Raw genomic sequence first — 20,789 nt, 5'->3', positions numbered from 1 at the left:
CTCCAGAACTAACACACACACACACACACACACACACACACACACACACACACACACAATGGCTCAAGCTCAGTGAAAATCTCTGAAAGGAACAGATGATGTATAACAGATTGCAAATGGAAGTTACAAGTCACCATACAGTATTAGTACTTTCAGAAAAATGTCCCAGAAATTTGATATTTTCCTTCTTAGAAATACATTAAGTTCTGACTAGAAATGTCTTAGTCATTTGTGGATTTAAAAAAAAATTATTTAATTAGTGACATATCTGTCATATATATAAGCAGTACTTGTATATGCTGCTTTTTATTTCTGGTAAAAAGTAAATGAAATAATTGATGCAAATACCTCGCATCAAATACCTTCCAGAGTACTTGAGGGGAAAAAAACAAGGAAAGTGAAGAAATAAACTAAGGAGAGGGGACAGGGAAGATGGAAGGAGGCACAAAGTAAAGGAAAAAAGGAGGGAGGAAGAGAGACAAAATAAAGGATATTACCTCTTAGAAGATTTTACTACTCAGACTAAAATCATTTTCAAAACTTTTGACTCAAGATAATGCTACTTCTTTCCAGCACACATTTATTTATTTATTTTGTTGTTGTTGTTTCAGGGATTCAGATGTAATGCAATAGTAAGTATATATACATACATATGCATACTATACATCCTAATCGCTTACCATTTCTATTACAAAATGGATGCAACCTTGTTGTTAACTTGATAAAGAAGCCCAGAGGGGCACATTTGTTGTTTGAAATTAATTGGATAAGGATCTTGCCCCTTGTTCATTAGCCTTACTTGATGAGCTCTGTCCACTGTAGAGACTGTCTATGGAGTCACTGGCTTTGAGGGAGCACTTCTCAGTATGGGTCCCAATCAGGGGGTCACTGTTCCGATAGGGGAGGGCATCCTCTCTGTTTTCCTCATCCTTTAGAAAGAAGCATGTCAGAGGTTAAGTGTGGAGAGCAGATTTCCATGGAGATGTTCACTGTGTGCACTGACTTAACAAACAAGTCATTTTGTAGCAAGAAAATACTGAGGAATACATGAGCATAAAATATAAGCATCATCAATCTTTCGTTCAAATTTAGAAAGTTGTTTTAAAGTACATTTGGAAAAATTCCTTTGATGAGACATTCTTTATTGTGCCATGAAACTGAAATTGTAGTTTTTTTTGCAAATAAGAATGAATATCATAGCAACACCATATAATCAGAATTGTTAATTTATTGACATCTATGCATTGTCTGTTAAAGCACTTTTACTTCTTGTTTTCTTTCTCATCTATTTATCGTCATTACTAATCTTCTGAGATTTGATAGTACAGATTTAAACTCTGCACAGTTGTTTCCTGTCAGTTATTGCACCCTACCAGATCGCTAGGTATGAATAAAACATTCTCACTTTGCAATTCTACAGCAAAGCTTATCTAAGAAGCTTTACAAATCTCATACAGTGCTTGCCACCTAGTCAAGTGAAAAGCAAATCTTGCATAAAATTAGAAAAGACAGACAATTTCAAAACAAATTACATTTCCTTGAGAACATCTCAAATGTTTTCCATATTTAGATGATTTGGACAAAGCCTATGAATTTCTTAATATTCATCAGAATGTAATTCAATATCCCCATTTTGAGCATTTCTGAGCATTAATAAAACTTCAGAATCTATATATAATGTAGAGTTGGTTTGATTCTCTGCTCTTATTTGTTCATTTTTGCACTCAGTTATTCGGTATAGGCTTATAGAGCACTTAGATTTATAGCAATGCTATGAGAACTAGGAAACAATGGTAAATAAAGCAACAGGATAAAATATGTTTTAGTGCTGTACATTCTACTGCATGTAGACTATGCATCATATGTAGCCTGTGTGTATACGGATTTTCTTTTTTCATGTTTAGGAAGGCATGAATAAATAGAATAAGACAAATTTAGAGAATGAAAAGTGCAACAAAGGAAATAAACTGTATGCTGTGAGAGAATTAGGCAGGAGGTTAAGGTTGGGTGGGTAAGAGGCCAACTGGATGATTTAGATGAGGTATCCCCCAAAGACCTCTACTTTACATATGCTCTGAATTACTGACCTGAGTTGTAAGATGAGATAATTCATGTGAAGTTCTGGAAATATTTTCTAATGCAAAAGAGCTATAAGGAAAAAAAATAACTAAATTTATAATTAGCTTGGGTTTAGCAGGTAATGAGAGAAAAGAGAGTACTAACATGTAAGAACTATAGAATAGACTAGAACAAGTTTATGAAGAACTTTGTGAGCCATGTATCAGGATCATGGAAATTGCCAATCAGATCCCTTGCTGTGGAGCCCCGTTTTATGGATGGCACTGTGCATTGTGTGATGGAAATGAATCATAAAGGCCGGGGTCTGAACAATCCAGTATATGTATGTTTCCTTTTCCTCCTAAAGCCTATATTTTCCATATGAACCCTTGCTGTGAAGTATTAAGTAGAGGAAACGTCATCCATGTTTAGAAATGAGGGCTTTGGGATTAGGAATCTATAAGATTATCTAAGATCACCTAAGATCAATCAGAATGAAGGTGCCATGACTGAAAGACAATGAAGAGAGAAAACAGACACATGCATATCTATGTTTATTTCCATGTAGTAGGACCATATAGGTGGGACCTTAGGACACTGGCACCAAAGCCATCACTGTGATCAGATATGGTAAATATGAGCCAAATTAAATCTCTCAGTATAATTCACCCAGTCCATAGTATTATTACTTGCAACAGTAAACAGATGACTATACTAGCAGCTAGCTGTAGGCATTTCTCCTGTGCATCCACACTCTACTTACACTGAAGCCCAGTTCCTTCCAGACTGGAAAAGCAGGGGAATTAAACGATTCCATTCTAATGGAAAATGAGGCTCTGCTAACAGGAAAACTTGATCCAAGCATTTGTCATCAACTTGACCACGTTTTGTCAGAACTAGGTTAAAATCTAAATGCTCTTTAATGAAGACATCTTTTCGTTTCTCCTTCCAGCGAAGTCAGACTTACATTATGGTCAGACTTTTTCTCTATCTGTAGTCTGCTTATTTATATCTCATAGATAGACATGTTATCCCCAATAAATTTTTTGTTTTTCTATTGCTCCTTTTTAGGGAGAGGTGGGCACTAGGGCTTGAACTCAGGGTCTTGTAATTGCTAGGCAGGTCCTCTTCTACTTGTATCATACTGTTAGTTCTTTTTGTTTGGTTTTGTGTGTTTGGTTTTTGTCATTTTATAAAAGAGAACCCAATTTTAATCTGTAAAAAGGATATGCATAATTTCTCCAAAGACATATAGAAATGGATAACAAGCACATGAAAATGTTCTCAGTCATCAATAATAAGAGAAATGTAATCCCAAATCACAATGACGTGTCACCTCACCTCAGCTAACATCTCATATAATATAAACAGTGACAAAAGCTGGGAAATTGGAAGCATTTATATAATGTTAATGGAATATGAAATGATTTAACTGCTTTGGTAAACAATTTGTCAGTTTTAATATATCAAAACATTAAATATAGAATTACTACATATTCAAAGGAAATGAAAAGTATTTCCAAAAGTAAAAAAAACAAACAAGTATTTCTGTAAATGTATCATGAATGTTCAAATCTCTCTTATGCATAATATCCTCAAAGCTAAGACAGCCCAATGCTCAACAATAGATATATACACTGATTTATCCATAAAATGAAATATTATTTAGTAATTAAAGTAAGTGGAATATTATTTTTCCAACACAAATGATATTTTATTCTTCAGATGTTACAGTGTGATCTTTTTGATCTTTGACTCCTTTTGTTGAAGTAAGAATAATAATACTTTTCCATAAAATTTGGGCATGATAACTGAGGGAGAATATATAGATACATATGTTTATTTAATATATATTTAAGTATTGCAAAATCACTTTCTATGTCTAAAATGGTAACCAGTGAAATATTTTAAGAAAAAAATAATATAAAAATACAAATGGCTAACAAAGTCAACTTACCTTTTCCTCAGAAAGGGCTTTGATGTACTTCTTACTCACTTTCTTCCTCATTGTCCATGAAATGGCTCTCATTTTTTTACCCAGACTGCCTCCATTATTAGAAGATTTATTTTGTTCTTCACTTTCATTTATGGGTTCCTTTCCATGTACCTAGTACAGAATTATTTTCAAGGGACAAAAATAGCAAGGACATAAAGACACTTGATTGCAAGGATTTGATTTTGTTCTTACTGTTTTGCCCTCCTATTTACTAGGTAACTGCTAAACTTCATCTTCTTCAACCCCCAAAACATTGACTGAAAACTCTTGTTAGAAGATACTGAGTATCTAGAATAGGTTCAGACACATAACTGGAGCCAATTATTTTTTTGAAAGAATGAAACTCTTCATGTAGAATTTTTAGTATTTTTTTTAGAATATACATATGGGTTGTACTAGATGACCTCCAAAGATCATATAGTTTAGTACTACCCACCATTCCTGACAAGCACAGATCAAATCATTCTCTGAATATTTTTTTAAATGATGAGTAACTTGAATATTTTACTATGAAAGCTTAAACACATAGCTAACATCATTATTAATCAACATTATGTTTTTCTTCATATCTTACCCAAAATTGGCTATGTTAAATATGAATGGACAGCCAATTTAAGCCCTCATTGCACTTTATTTAATGCCTACATCCAAGGTTATAAAGGCAAATATTCTTTGCTTAATTCAAAAGCTCTGAATAAAACACAATTTGGAGGCACTTTAATATTTTACTGTTGCCTTTTTTCTTCTCTCTATGTAAGCTATTTTTTGTAAAATAATTTTCTTAACTAAAATATGTACAGCAGCATATTGTTACAAGTGATGTTAATTAACCATTAACTAATCTTCCAATAATCACAGTGTTTTAAAATTTTTGATCATTATATATAGAAGCTTCAAAGAAACTCTCCCCATATATTTTAATATTTTATTTACTATGTTCTCTTTCATGGCCTAAGCCATATTTTATTTAACTATTTATTTATGATATTTGAATTATTGTCTTTTAAAATTGTGTCTGTAAATGTAAGGCTTTATGAGGTAAGAAGTTCCCATCTGCTATTTCTGTAGTACTTCTAAGGGTCCCACGTAAATTCTGTCATGGCATAGGTAATTGTTGAAAAGGTGAACACCCAATTCTTAGTTTCTAAGAAAGGTACTATTATATCACACTCATTCATTCTTTCCCAAAATATTACAAGGGCATTCTTATTTTTATCAATAGAAAATGAATAATCCTGAAGAACTTTTACAGCATCACACTAGAATCATGAACAAAATAAGAGTAGAATGTACCTATGCATGATTATGGAGAATCAAAAGTTTATACAAGAAAAAAACTAAAAATCTGATCATGTAAGTCTGTCTCTCTTTTTCTCTTATCTCTCGATTTCTCTTTTTCCTTCCTCTATGTATGAATAATTGTATTGCTTACAGTTATATTCATGTTTTCAAATTATATACTCTATGTTTACATGTCTACAAATATTTTTGATTGGTAAAAGGGAAATATATTGAATAGTTAAAATATGGTGGGTTATACTTACATATATACGAGTGGATATATTTATATAGTAATCACAGATACTATTTTATTTTTATTTTCCAGAATAATCCTTAATGAAATCCAAAATTAATATATAGAGATACATTTGTAGAGAAGCATAATGTGCACAACCTATTTACCTCAAAGTTAGCATTACTTGTGAGTTTAATGAATCAGGATTGTAATATATTTTCAGTTATCAGCATACATTTCATTTTTCTCCTATTTTAGCACTTGTACATTTCATTAATCACACATCAGAGATAGCCTCTAAATTAGTAGGCAACATAATAGAATGACAAAGTGGAGCCATAGAAGAGGTTGAATTATGCCTTTGACATTTATAGACTCACAAAAAAGTAATTTTACTCAATGAAGGAAGCCTATTTATTCAGGAATAAAGTAGGAAAAAATATCTAATGGTTCCTGTATTATAGAAGTTAAGTAAAATGCTAACTTTGCTCTTACTTTGCTCTTTGTTCTATGTGTTCAGTTAAATAGGGAAATTATTGGTATTTTCACAGTATTATAAAAACTTAATTTTATGGGAAACTTTTCTTAAGCTACATTTGAAGTGTGCATGACTCATAAATGCATAGGTAATGGTCACCAATGACACATTTTTATGAATCTTGTCAAAATGTAATGGTATAATTGACTAGTGCTCTTCTCTACTTGACAAATGTAAAATCAAGCCACTTAATCATTTCCTAATTTAACCCAGTTTCAATTTACACATGTGTTTTGCATTATGATCAGAATGATCAAAGAGTTTGGAATAGTGTGTGTGTGTGTGTGTGTGTGTGTGATTGCTTGGGTAGCAAGTCCTTGAACCAAACCCCACTCCTTTTGCTTTGATTTTCTCAGTTTTAGAATGGGTCTTATGCTTTTGGTTGGACAGCTTGAGACCAGTATCTTCCTACCTCAGCATTCTGAGTATCTGAGATTGACATGAAATATTTTGCCTTCACATCAAGCATGATTTTGAGTGAAGGTTTTGCTAATTTTTGTCCGATTGGCCTAGAACTGTGAGATCACAGTTCCTGCCTTATCCTCCTTAATAGAAGAGATTATACACAAGAGTCCATGCCCCTAATCCTGAATTGAACTATTTTTTATAATTAATTTTGTGCCTGCTCACATATCTAGGAGATGTCATATGTAGTGTATTTCCTAAATTTTCAGCAGAGTTTTAAGCACTAAGTTGCTGTTCACTGCCCCTCAAATATATGCAAGTTTATGATTTGAAAATATGTTTATTTTTCTACTGATTTTGCACAAGAGATCTAGAATTCATTGCTTTTATAAAGTTATTGCACTTATAATAATTGAATAAAATACTAACCTCAATTGAATCATCTGCTTTTGACACAGAATTATTCCGTAAATGATCAAAATTCCCCAAACTGCTGCTGCGCTATAAAATCACAAATGAAAGGGAAAGAAAAGTTAGGGCTTGTTGCAACTTTTAGTACTAAACTAATAGTAGTTTTACCAGAACTGTTTCTTACATAAATCAACTATGAAAAGCTTTTCTCTGAAACATCAAACGACACTGAAGTTATAAACATTGTTAGCAATGTGTAATAACAATTGATTAATCATTTCCCTAAGCTATAGTATTTAGCACCATTGAGAAAAATCATGGTTAAAATATTTTTATTATAGCTATATTTGCCCTAGATGTAGGCCCTGAAAACTCTGTAAACAGGAAAGAGATTTTTCTTTAGAGGAGCTATACACTAACTTTTTTTCAGTGGGTAATCCAGGTAGTACTAACCAATTAACCAATAAACAAGGAACAAAAACAACAGAATAATTAATATACCTACAATTAAGCCTCATAAAAAAATGAAGTTTGGAAAACACTTGCTTTGTCTCAGTGATATTTCTCATTACTAATTGTTGATAATTTGAATTTATCTCTAGATATTTTAAAGATAATATGCACACATAGTCCTATCCATAGACTGAAGGGAGCTATTAGCTATACATAGCTTAATACTGGTAGTCAGATTAAATTTTCTCACACTTGTCATGAGTTTACCTTAAGACCTCTGGATCTGCTTCATTTCCTGAAATTGAGGGAAGGTTCAATATGTCAATATCAGACTATTTCCTTGCATCATTTTAGTTTAAAAGATTAAATATTTTTCTCATGCAATTCACCCTACATAGTCAAGGATAAATAATCTTGTCATTTTGAATAAAATTTCAAATTATTTAGAATCCCTGCATCAAAATGACTTAGGAAAAATCCTCAACATTATTTGGGCTGATGCTTATCTTATGGTTTTTGTACCACTAAATCTAAAGAATTCATCCTACCTTAAAGACTTTAACTAATATCTAACTTACCATAAGATGATTTTACTGGGAAAAAAACACCTCTATCAATTTGAAAAACTTAATAATTGGAGACAAGAATTTACAGAATTTATTCTGTCTTTTCAGAAATCACAACATATTTTAGTTCATAAAAAAAGTCTTTCAAAGGACTCATAAAAGCTCACCAGCTATCTAAAACTCCTGACATGTGACGAGATTTGTCAGTTAGACAGTGTTCTTGGACTATAGCTTCAAGGAAGCAGGCTGTATTCGATACAATTAACACCCTTTTTAGAGTTTCCATCCCTGCAGATCAAGCCCTTCAGGCCCTCTTGATGTTGGCTGGTGCAGGGCAAGAGAAGGGCTGAAATTGAGACTCATATTCAAAATGCCATGTTCTCTCAAGCAGTTCTAACTAACCTAGACAGAACTACCAAAGCATCAATCACTTCAACTTGCCTACTAGGTATTTCCTTCAGGCAATCATTGCTTAGAGATTAAAGAAGAGAATTTAGTGTATTATTTTCTTGCTTATAAGCAACCTGAATACAGTAAAATTTATTACTCTTCTACCTACCTAAAATATTCACACATCCTACTGGAGCCCAAGCCTAGAGTACTTTTGTAGTCTGCATCCAATTTGCCTCCTGCTTATTAAATATTAATGACAGTTAAGAAATGATTTCCACTACTGGATAATGGGTCTTGTTGTGCAGAAGGGCACAGAATAGACTCACTTCAGCATTTCTGTACACCATCTTCTTCCATTAAGTAATCGATAGCCACCACCTTTTAAAATTAATTCTCCTCCCATTATATCAATAAGAAAAGAAGATCCAGCAGTAGTGCTTTGGAAAGATACAAGACTATTACTTTGGGTTTAGCCAGTCATCCCATTGCTAATCACTTAACTGCTTTAAGACAGAGGATCATACTACTTCATTCTAAATATTCTTAAAATGCAAATCACAGGAATCAGCTATGATGACTTATGCCTGTAATCCTAGCTACTCAGGGAATGGAGGTAGGTTTAAATCCAGCCCCACAGATACTCAGGAGACTCTTGCTTGTAAACAAGATAAAAGCCAAAATATTTTGAACATGGCTTAAATTATAGTGGAGTTGCACTTGTGTACCAAGTGGAAGAAAGAAAGACAAAAAAAAAAACCACCCTCAGAATGTAACAGGATATGTTTAATATTCATTGTTCTGTAGAATGATAGTGTCTTTTAAAGTTGGTATCATTGCACATTTTAATTGGTGACTTATGATGAAGTGGGATTAGTGTCTACAAAAAGATATAATAAGCAGGACATAACTTTCCAATTTCTACAGTCAAGTTGTCTGCTTAGAAGTTGAAATATCTAAAAGCAAATTCTGCTAAATAGTTCTTGCTAAATGAGAATTTGTTTGAGTAGTGATAAGTTTGCATTCTATAATTATAACAATTAGATTTTAGAAACATTGTCTGGTGACAGGAGCTCCCATCAGGATAGTTGTTTTATAAACAAATCACTGTTGACAGGAAAAGTAGCTTAAATAAAAACAAAATTCAAGCTTGGAGCCAGTGGCTCATGCCTGTAATCCTAGCTACTTAGGATGTTGAGGAACACGGTTCAAAGTCAACCCAAGCAGAAAAGTCTAGAAGTTTAGCTGTGGCTCAAGTGGTAGAGTACTAGCCTTGAGAAAAAGAGGTTCAAGTACAGCAATCAGTCCCAGAGTCCACGTCCCAGGACTGGCAAAAAAAAAGTTATGGATAATTGTTTTCTTGAAATCGAACTCTGCTGAAGTCTTTATATAAATATATACAGAGGCAAAGTAGTTCAGTAGTAGAACACATACTTAGCATTTAGAAAGTCCTAAATTCAATTCTCATCACTACTTCTACCAAACACAAACTATATATTACATATATATGTGTATATATATATTATAAATACATATATATTCCTTCCTTATTCTATTGGAAGTTCACTTATACTTTTTTATATGTTATCTAAATTTCTTTTCATGACTAATTTTCTTATGTAATTTTTATTGTCTCTTTTGAAATCTGCCTCCTTCCATATATTCTGTTTGATTTTCACAAAATTAATGCAGAACCACCAACTGAGTGTTTGAAAACATCTGCAAACCTATGTTCTAACACAATGCAATAAATGATGAAAAATAAAGTAATAAGATTCTTTATCTAACACATCTCTTCTCTAGTTTTACAAAAAATTTAATAATTATAGACTGACCTTTGATGATATCAATATTGTTAGGAATCACTGCATTTTTTCCAATGAGAAAATTGTTGTAGGAACGATTGTTCATACTTAAAATTCTTCTAAAAAGTTCTCCACACTAGGTTAGATGCTGGTGGCTTGCATATGTCATCCTAGCAACTCAGGAAGCTGAGATCTGAGGATCACAGTCCGAAGCCAGCCAGGGCAGGGAAGTACGTGAGACTCATCTCCAATTAACCACCAGAAAACCAGAAGTTGAGCTGTAGATCAAGTAGTAGAGAGCTAGACTTGAGCACAAAAGCTTAGCAACAGTGCTCAGTACTGTACAGTATATATATATATATATATCTCCACATTAATGGATCCTATAACATTACAGAATACTGATCCTGTCTTTTCGTTATTGTTGTTGTTTAGTTTCTGTTTTCAAAAAATTACTCTTAACAAGATGGGAAAATTAAAGCTAAATTCTTTTCCTGAAACTAGACTGTGTTTACCAATATGAAAAAGTATCAGGGAAATTTTCTGTAGAAATATGAAGCAAACCTTTCAATATGAGCAAAATACTTGACCTCAATTTTCTTAAGAAACTTTTAGGACCCTTAAATAAATTCTCATTTACAGCATGACTTAATACTTGATTGAGGTACTGGTAGAAAACTTTCACAGTCTTTTTCAAAAAAAATTTACATACGTAAGTTGTACATCTGCAGTGGTTTGAAACATACTGGCAAATTAAAAATTATACACATACTGCCAACAAGTTCTCACATCTCCTTAACATTGCTTAACATTATAAAGCATTGGTTCGTATTACACTGTTCAAGACCTGAATTCTGTTTCATCATGCTTTTGTAAGAATACTCTATTTTAAAATGCCAAAACTTTCCTCAGCTATTAAACAAAAGCATTCTAGGATTTGATTGTTCTAACTAACTCAGGTGCTAAGATCTTTTGAAGAGTGTGAATCAAATTTAAATCGCTTAAAATAATGATACGATTGTCTCAGTGTCAACCAGCTGTACCATCATGTGTGCTAGTGGAAGACTGGTTGTGTGGGTGTCAAGGAATTAAAGACTAAAACAACAACAAGAACTGTAAAACAATTGCTTTCAACACTTACATTTCAACTTTGGGCAAAGTCAACCCAAAGCTCATATGTTTATCAGTGCTCTAGACAAACAGTTCATCTGACTTCTAGAAACAAAGGCTAGTCAATGTCTCTCATTAAGTACTTTTATATCAACTTCATGTCATTCAAGGAAGGTGCAAATTTTATTTCTGTAGAATAACTATTCACATGGCTGAGACATAGAAATCAAGACTGTGAGCAGCCTAAACAGGAAAGTCTGTGAAATTTAACCAGGAAAATGCAAGACTGGAGGTGTGGCTCAAGAGGTAGAGCAAGAAAACATGCATACGTACATAATGTAGTTAAATAAATAATTTGAATATAAAACAAATGGAAAGGTTTTAAGGTTGTGATTATGATCTTGTTACACTGAACTACTCTTAGTTTTGTTTTTCCTGCTGTAAACCTTTTTCTAGATCAGTTTTTGTTTTATTCTGCACTTTCTGTTCTTTTTTAAATACTGAGCTCATAAACCAGCATGGAAAATGGCCTGTCTTGATCCTTCTGGAATGACATTATTGTATCAGCACTTTGTGAAGTCTTGAGGAATTTTTCTAGGAAACCTACTTTTCAGTTGCTCATGTATGAAGCACTGGAGGTGGATAGAAAGGCAGACGTGCCAATAAGAGGCACTCTCCACTTATATCCAGATACTACTAGGATCTGTTCTAGCCCTACTCTGAACTCCCACTTGCACTGTTAAAACTTACGCTTTCTCATTTCTCTTTATGTGCAGCTTAAACAAACTCATAGTACAAATTTTAATGCAATACACACACACACGCACACACACACAAATTCTTTTAAGTTTACATCTGTTCAATTCTTTTTCCAAATGTTACTGTTGGTTGTTTTCACTATTTTTCTACTCAAAAGCATGCAAATTCCTGAACTGTAGCAACAGCTTTCTGCAAAAATTTTGTTTCCAAATTTTTACCCCTCCTATGATTTAACAACTCCATTGCAAAGTTAATTTTCCTTAAGCACTGATTCGCATAACGCATTCATCCTCTCAATATGTCAAGCTTGCTCTACACTGCTATGGCAGTTACAGCTACACACAATCTTTATGCTTAGCTGATGTATAATCAGGCATAATTGTGTTCTTAACTGAACGCAATATCCCTCTGCAGTAGATAAGGTATCTCCAGTTGACAGATGAGTAAAACTGAGGCTAGTAAAGTGTATGCAGCTGTTCCTTATCAAATTCATCTGAAACTGAGTTGGCAGTACATTTGTCATTTCCCTTAGCATCAGATAATGGTGGTCAGTCTCGTTAAACTGAACCTCTGACCTAGCTTGCTGGGGAAGTAAGTCCCATCTTCCTCTTTTTATTTTTTAACTGATGCAGTTATATTTTGGTAATGTTTTTGTTATCCTTAATTACTTCTTCAAAAAGGGTCTCACTCGAATATGTCAGTGAGTGAATACAATGCATCTCAACCAACCTTATGCCTTTCATTATTATTCCCATCTCTCCCAATCCTACCCATTCCTTCAACCCAACTAATTACCTTTTCAAACACACACACACACACACACACACACACACATTAAATAGTACAACTGCACTCACCCACCTTTCCTCTCTCTATTTATCTATCCCCTCCCATTGCCTTTGTCCCTCCCATGATACCACATGTCATAGCTTCTTGGTATTTCATTTTTTAAAATCGGTAAAGTATTATTCAAAGGAGTTACACCACTGGAACCCTCCCCTGTGTACACAATACTTTAGTTACTATGTTTGTGTATTTGCTGTTTCAGTGAACACTGATTACTCCCATTCTTAAGGAGTGTAGCGCATTTAGAGGGAAATTCACAATTGTGAGGCTTGGGAAAGACACAATATGAAAAAAAATCTCACTTTGCTCTTCATGTTTACTGTCAAAACCCTTTTCTTATACAGTAACCCAAAAGCAAATGAAAATTTCATCAAAAAATGAAAAAAAATGTGCTAATGCTTAATGAAATACCAAACATTTTTGCATTATATGATTTAATGTAAACAAAAAATTTTACATAGGTAAGGGCTATAAGTAAAACAAGATTCAATCCTGGAGAAATCTCTACTTTATTACTGGTATATTTGATCAAATCATTTCAGTATATTACAGATAAATAGAAGAATGGTCAATAAAAGGCTTATAAGTATGATGTTAATTCCAATAATAATATTATGTTGTATACAAAAGAAGTGAGATTAAAATGAATTAGATGTTAATCTAGAAGTCTGTTATTATTCACTTGCAAATACCCATTTGCAGTATATTGGTTATTGAGTAAACAAAAATTCATAATTAGCGTAAAATTACACAAAAATCACAAATTTGGGGAGTAGGGTTGGCTGAAATAAATATGACGATAATTGTCTTAAGTATTTTTTTTTCTGCTAAAAGGTTACATAGTTGTGGACTGAAAGCCTCTTTCAGATGAGATTGGGCGCTCTCGGGGTGGTAGGGCCATAGACCGAGAGCCTCTTTCAAAGTCTTCAAATACAGAGATGGTAACTGCTCAAATAATAATAAAGGTAAAAAAATATGTATGGCGCACACACTATGAAAAGGATCACTGAATGACAACATATAGAAACTTTCAAGGGAGAAAAAGAAATACTATATTTTGAACATATTTTGATGACCAAAAAAGTGGTTTTATAGTTGCTACATGAATATCGCACTGGGATTTTCTATTATATGTTTTGACTATCTTTTGAACTCAAAATTGGTAAGAAGTTATAATGTCATACCAGTACAAATAGTATACTTAAAAAGCTTTATGGAATACAAGATGTGGTAAGGCATGCCTTTAATCTCACCTACTGGCAAAGTAGAAACAGGAAGATCATGAAGTTGAGGCTAGCCTGGGAAAAATTAGAGAACCTAACAAAACTTATCTTTAAAAGAGCTGGTCTAAGACAGTATCTAAACTGATTGAATACTGCCTAGGCTCTTGATTCAAATTCAAGTACCAAAGAAATGAAACTAAAAATTTCATGGAAAGCTACATTAAGAAGTGTTCAGAAGCCATGTTCAGGCTTAGAGAAATTATGGTTTACCATTTCCTGTTGACAATGGTTATAAAATACACTAGCTATTTGACAGAGGGATGGGAGCTGAATGAAGAACTAGGTAACATAAAGCATTTGCCATCCCTACCCTAAAATAAGTGGTTAACCTAAGCAAATTGTATACTACTAATTTTATTTCCTATACTTTGATCTAGGAAAAGATGGATGATTTAAAGTTTTAATTACTAAAACATATTCTCTTATAAATTTAGAAGTTAACATTTGTTTGTGTCTATTTGACTTTTGTCTATTGAAAAGCAAATAGTACTTTAACCAGTCACATTAGTATCAACTATTTAAATCATACAACTGAACTACAAAAGCAAATAGATAATTCTATAAATAATATTCTGCATAGGATCATTTGAAGATTCTGTAAAAGAAAGCAACTCTTATCTAGAAGAAAATACCTTTGAAATACTGATTGCAAAAGCATTTCAAAACTAGTCATCATGCTATTTTTAAACTTTAAAAATTTATCTTTAAGTAATTGTACAAAGGAATTTTAATTTAAAATATCAAATTATGAATGCAAACCATCTTCATCAACTTTATGCTTTCAACCACAATCTTAGGTTTCAAAGTTATTTTGATTTCCTTAAAAAGTGCCTTTTTTTCATTTGTCACTCTTAAAATAAATGATATTTTCTATTATAGCAATCTAAAAGATAAATTAAGAAAATGTATAAGAGATAGTATGGGAGGTAACAAATTGTAGAAGAAATGTACCCACTGCCTTACGTATGAAACTGTAACTCCTCTTTACATCACTTTTACAATAAATAAGTAATTATTAAAAAAAACGAGATACTACGTTTAATCATTATTAGCATCAAGGACTTCAATTTATCAGCTTAATTATATTGAACAAAATCTTTTAGAATCTTTGATGTAAGTCTTTGGTAAATTTTTCTGTTCAATAATCAGATGAAAAAAATTCTGACAATTTGCATTAGCTAATAGGATAAAGAATTCATGGGAGAATAAGGGTGATTGAGAAAGAGTAATATAGGTCAGGCTGTTGGCTCACATCTGTAATCCTAGCTATTTAGGAGTCAGAGATCTGAGACTCATAAACAGTTTGAATCCAGCCTGGAGCACAAAAAGCCCTGAAGACTCTTATCTTCAATTAAGTCCTAAGAAGCAGGAAGTGGAGCTGTGGCTTTGGTAGCATTGAGCAATAAAGTTATGGGAGAGCCCCAGTTTAAGCCTTAGTACAGGCAAGCATGCAAGAGCGTGCACATTTACACACACACACACACACACACACACACACACACACACACACACACACCAAGAGTAATGAAAGGAGTGTACTTCATCAAGGAACATATTATATAGGTATGTAAGTGCTTAAAAACTACTTCCCCAAAAAACATTAACTGCTTAATCTTGGACCCATGAATTAAAAAACAGCAAAATAGCTTTGACATCTCTGCCTCCATTTTTTATATGTCTGTTTCCAAGTCATTCTTTCTATAGTCACTGGATAATCTCTTTACATTCCAGAAAGGACAGTACTGATTGATAGCATCTTTATGATAAAGATCCAAAACTACCCCAGAGGAACAATCTAGCTTCCTCGGGGTAGACAACCCATCAGACAAGTATGACTTGTTTTTTTTCTTGACCAAGGAGAAACAGATAACAGCTTCTCTAGAACCTCTACAGAAACAAAGAATGAGATAGTGGTAAACCAGGCCCAATCCATGGCTGAGTCTCTTTAAAGTACCATTTGCCTCTTGCCCCTAGTACCTTGTGTATAGCTTGATCTGGACTCCTGAAGACCATGGGCATTGGGCTGAAGTGATACCTTCAAATAGTGTACACATGCCATGTAATAAATCTCTTTTTATGCTCTTCATCTTGCTCTTTATTTGGCTTATACAGGACAAGTGGCCAAGCCTGACATAGAGAAACTCCTCAGCTTTGAGACTGGGGTCTAAAACTTTCAGTTTTAAAATTACACAGTACAATTAATTTATGTTAATTAAATGACCACAGAGAGGAAAACATTCACTCACAGAACCCATTCCTTTGAAATAAACTATTAAATAAAGGTGTGAAAATTAAGTTGAGAAAACTGAACCCATTTAGTACACTTTCCTATCAGACTCTCGAACAAAAAATGCTGATAACTTCCAATATTTTAAATTTGGCATTCACTTGGTATGTTCTAACCTTTCTAACGGTGTCCCCTGAGGATATTTTAGTCATGCGGTGATCTCCTTGAACACAAGTGATGACAAACAATAAGCTAATTCTGAGAAAGTTTTTTAAGCCACTTTTACTACTTTTAAATGAGTGTCTTTGAAGCATGAGTTCGGTCCCCCTGATTAATGGTCACCGCCAGCCCAGCTTCTGGAGTTGTAATGTTTCTCTGAGCTTCCCTCCAGCAGCGCTCGACCATTAATCCAGTGGCATATGTCAGCTCAGCAGAGCAAGGTCACTCTTCTGCTTCAAGGGGAACCTTTTTAGAAATAATAAAACTGACAGAAAGTTCTTTTTTGCATGCTTTATGCCACCTGAGGTTGAGTGCTGCAGTTAATATCATAAAGCTTATAAACATTCCCATCTCAGGCTGTACTTGCTGCCACTAGGCTCAGGAATTTAAACTTTTTTTTTCCTTCTTAGTAAGAACAGACATGTTTATGCGGGGCAAATATATGGTATGTAATCCTAAACAGGGAAAGAATAGGTAGAAAAAAAAACGCAGCAAGTTTGTATTATAATATTTGGGTTCTATAACTTATTCCTTGACAAATACATTTATTTTCTACTTAGCAGATTTCAATTTTGATGTATGAATATTTCATTCTATTGAGACAGAAAGTGGTAGTAGCATGAACTCTCTTTATGAAGATTCTTTGACCTACAGTAGCATGTTTGATCACTGTAGCACACTTATCTATGAAGATACTTTCTTTTGTAAATTATGAACATGTGCCCCACCGCTGATGGTGAGCTTAAAATCAATAGATAATTGTCATGGATATTCAGAACCTAAAAGTATTTTGTATGTGTGATTTGCAGATGCTCTCACTTCAGCAAATTGAGATGAAAACTGTGTACTTGAAACATATTCCAAAATTTTAAACTAGTGAAATTAGGAAACATGCAAAAGAGAAATATTATTGCTTTTTTTTCTGAATAATTACTTATTTATTGTCAAAGTGATGTACAGAGGGGTTATAGTTTCATACGTAAGGCAGTGGGTACATTTTCAACTTTATCATATCAAGAAAATGTGCTACAAGTGACACCATGTGGTAACTCAAATCAATCCTTTCAGAAAGCCAATAATTTGGCCAGATATTGGACTAAAAGAGCAGGACAAAATCTCAGGTTTAGAAACTTCATTTTTACAGTGTACAGAAATAAACTTAGATAACCAACTCATAAACAAAGTGGCCATATATAAAAATGATATTACCAAATATCGGTTTGCTATATGAAATTTTGTCATTAGGAAAAGAAATAAATATACCAGTTAACTGACTAAAGTTAACAAAGTCACTGGACACAAGCCTGCTGCTGGAAGCTGAAGTGGTTAGTGTGGAAAATTCACACCAAAGTGAAATTGATGGTCTTGGACTAGAAATAGGAAGTAATAGCAATAATCTGAAGTACACACTTTTTAAGTGAACATATCTGTAGATCTGAATAGAATACTCCCTGAGAGTCTTCTGAATAATTTTTCTGTAGATCTGGTACAAACCTCTACTCTCCCTCACAATTTCAGGTTTCTTTTAAAGCAGCAGTCTTGCTAATTCTTTTTGCCATCTTCAGACATATTATAATATGAAACGCCAGCATGGTTTCATTTCAAGATGTTCTGATTAGAGGAACAGTTGGTTATTTTATTTCGGCATGGGTGTTGCCCAGATCTTTATCACTGACCCATTTACAAATTGTCCTGGAGAAGGTTACTTCTGTTGATGACTAATGATGTCCCTTAGTCATTCTGCATTCGTTGGGCACATACTGAGAAATCACTCTATGCTTTATTCTATAAATGTCTCTGGTAAAAGAAAGCCTAAAATAGAGAACACATAGACTCTAGGGTTTTTGTTTGTTTATTTTTTGAGCCAGGGTCACAGTCAGTTTTATATTATTTTGGTCCATGTTGCCTACTACTCTGCCAGGGTTCCCCTTAACTCTGCCTTGGAGTAACTGAGCCTTTCTTGAGAGAAAACAGTCCAATCAGGTATGAAAATAGGTATGAGTTCAAGAACACAGAGTGGCATGTTAAGATAGCAGAAGAAAAGTGTTAGAGTGGTCAGAGCATACGGATCATGGGCTGTACTAGACCAGTCAAGGAAGAACACCTAGTAGTGAGGCTCAGACTCTGGTATTTTGTAAAGCACCAGAAATGATTCTAATATATAATCAGAAATAGCTGGCCAAGGGCATAGAGCAGATGGTTTATTAGTTTTCAAATTAGTCTTGTACAGGCCTAATGGGTTATAGCGGAGGTGGAATTAGATGAGAGTAAGAAAGAATAAGAAAAATATTAGAGACAATGAAGAAGAAATACCATGGGGTCAAGTCTAGATTAAATACAGTGCTACTGCATAAAAGCTTGGCCAACTGGAAATGGTCAGGCATCTAGGGTAAATGGAAAAAAGGAAGCAGCTAAATATCACTTTTCATCTCTAATTAGCAGGAGCTTATATAGACTGTTATGGGATGAATCGTGTTCCTCGAAATGTATTGATGTCCTAACCTCAGTGATTCAGAAGGCGACTATGTTTGGACATAAGGCCTTCAGGGAGATAATTAAGTTAAAAATGTGGCTATTAGGGTGTTCTCTAATCTAATCCTTTTTGTACCCTTCTAAGATGATGTCAGAACACAAGGAAAGAATAGATACCATCCACCTTCAGGCTAAAAACAGAGCCTTAGATAGATTGTTTCTTTACAGCTTTCTGTAGTAGCCGACCTGGATTGTGGAAGGAAATTTAGCCAACTGTGGGGAAAAATGGCTTAAAGACAGATTAAAAAATAATTGTCTTTTCTATTCTTAGTCATTAATTCTTAGAGGCATTGGTTAGCTTCTGCTAAGACACTAATATGAGCATCTTATTTGTGTAAATCCTTAATCCTAGCAAAAAGGAGAAGTACATGAGTTTAGAAATATGAATTTGGAAATTTAGATATGTAGACAAAAGACTTGATTCTATTTTATAAAGGCACATTCCTCATGGATAATTCAACAGTTTATCTCCCAAATAAGGCAAAGCATGATTAGACAGAAAGGTAGGTGCCTGATTAAATTGATTTTTGACAAATTAGGTTCATTAGTAGTGACAGTAGTGATTTTATATTCTTCCTATCAGATGAAATATCCAAATTTCAAAACAAGTGTGAGGCTACACTATGTCATTAATCTTGACTATCTTCTGACCTTTCTGTATACTATCTGGGCATATGTTAAGCATACTCAACCTTTTTGACTGTCATCCTTTTGCTACTTGCTTGGGATAAACTCTGATTACAAATGAGTTGGGTGAGCTAAAATGAATTTGTACTTGTTGGAGAAAAATTTTCCAGATTAAATTACTCAACATTTTGCATCGATTAAACATAGTTTAATGAACAAGTTACAAATTCATTTCTAAAAATGTCAAACCCAGATGAAAAATTTTTGTTGAAAAAATGGAAAAGGCCTTCCTTTTGATAGGGGCATGTCAACTTCTCAGTAAGCTTCTGCTGGATGGTAACAGTGGGATGGGGTCCTAGCTGAAAATAAGAGTTGCTCATTTTCGTGGCAATCTTTTTATATAAAATTTAATAGTAGCAATAATACCAAGAAGAATGTATTTCACATACAGACAGCTGTTTTTTTTTACCTGCAGATCGAATTGGTGAAAATATTTCACACCTCATTGGGATCTTAAGGGAGATTAAAAAATAATAATAATGGACCTTAACCAAGTGTTTTGGTCTCAGTAATTGCTAGTGCATGGACATATGTCTACTCTTCATTGTACCTGGTTTAGAAAGAGTTAAAATGTATCTTAACTGTCTTGATACAAAAAGCAATGGGGAAAGCTCTTTAATGCCACAACTATGTGTCATCCTTGTCTAGGAGCATAAATTTTGCACAGCGGGCAGTGCAGTGAAAACAGCTCATAATCAACTCATCACCTCTCATCATTGCTAGGATCAAATGCAAATGGGAAAGAATGCCACTTCAGTCATTGCTAGTGAAAATTAGCATCTGTGACACTAATGGTGTCGCATTTAGTATGCACTTTAGATTAAAAAGAAGCATTTTTTTAAACAGCCGTTTCAAGAAGTGCCATTATACCAATGTTTCCTTTTATAATAACAGCGTGCTGGAATCTTTTAAATTCAAAGAAAACCCCATTTAACATTGTATTAATACAAATCATTAATCCCAGCCGAATAAAGGCCACATCATTCTA

The 20,789-nt window shown here is 33.7% G+C and overlaps 1 protein-coding gene across 1 annotated transcript in view; it reads right to left on the bottom strand.

Moving 5' to 3' along the window:
* Positions 1 to 20,789, bottom strand: part of Samsn1 (SAM domain, SH3 domain and nuclear localization signals 1) — a 148,417-nt gene that overhangs the window by 18,472 nt on the left and 109,156 nt on the right. Inside the window, exons 9-11 of the mRNA XM_048345791.1 lie at positions 6,943 to 7,014; positions 4,016 to 4,165; positions 800 to 929 (exon numbers count right to left, since the gene is read on the bottom strand). Of these exons, the coding sequence (XP_048201748.1) occupies positions 800 to 929; positions 4,016 to 4,165; positions 6,943 to 7,014 (352 nt within the window). The remainder of the gene's footprint in view (positions 1 to 799; positions 930 to 4,015; positions 4,166 to 6,942; positions 7,015 to 20,789) is intronic.

This window comes from Perognathus longimembris, chromosome 5, assembly GCF_023159225.1.
Source record: "Perognathus longimembris pacificus isolate PPM17 chromosome 5, ASM2315922v1, whole genome shotgun sequence".
Lineage (NCBI taxonomy): Eukaryota > Metazoa > Chordata > Mammalia > Rodentia > Heteromyidae > Perognathus > Perognathus longimembris.
Note: the sequence above shows the minus strand (reverse complement) of the source record. Positions and strands in the feature narration are given on the sequence as shown.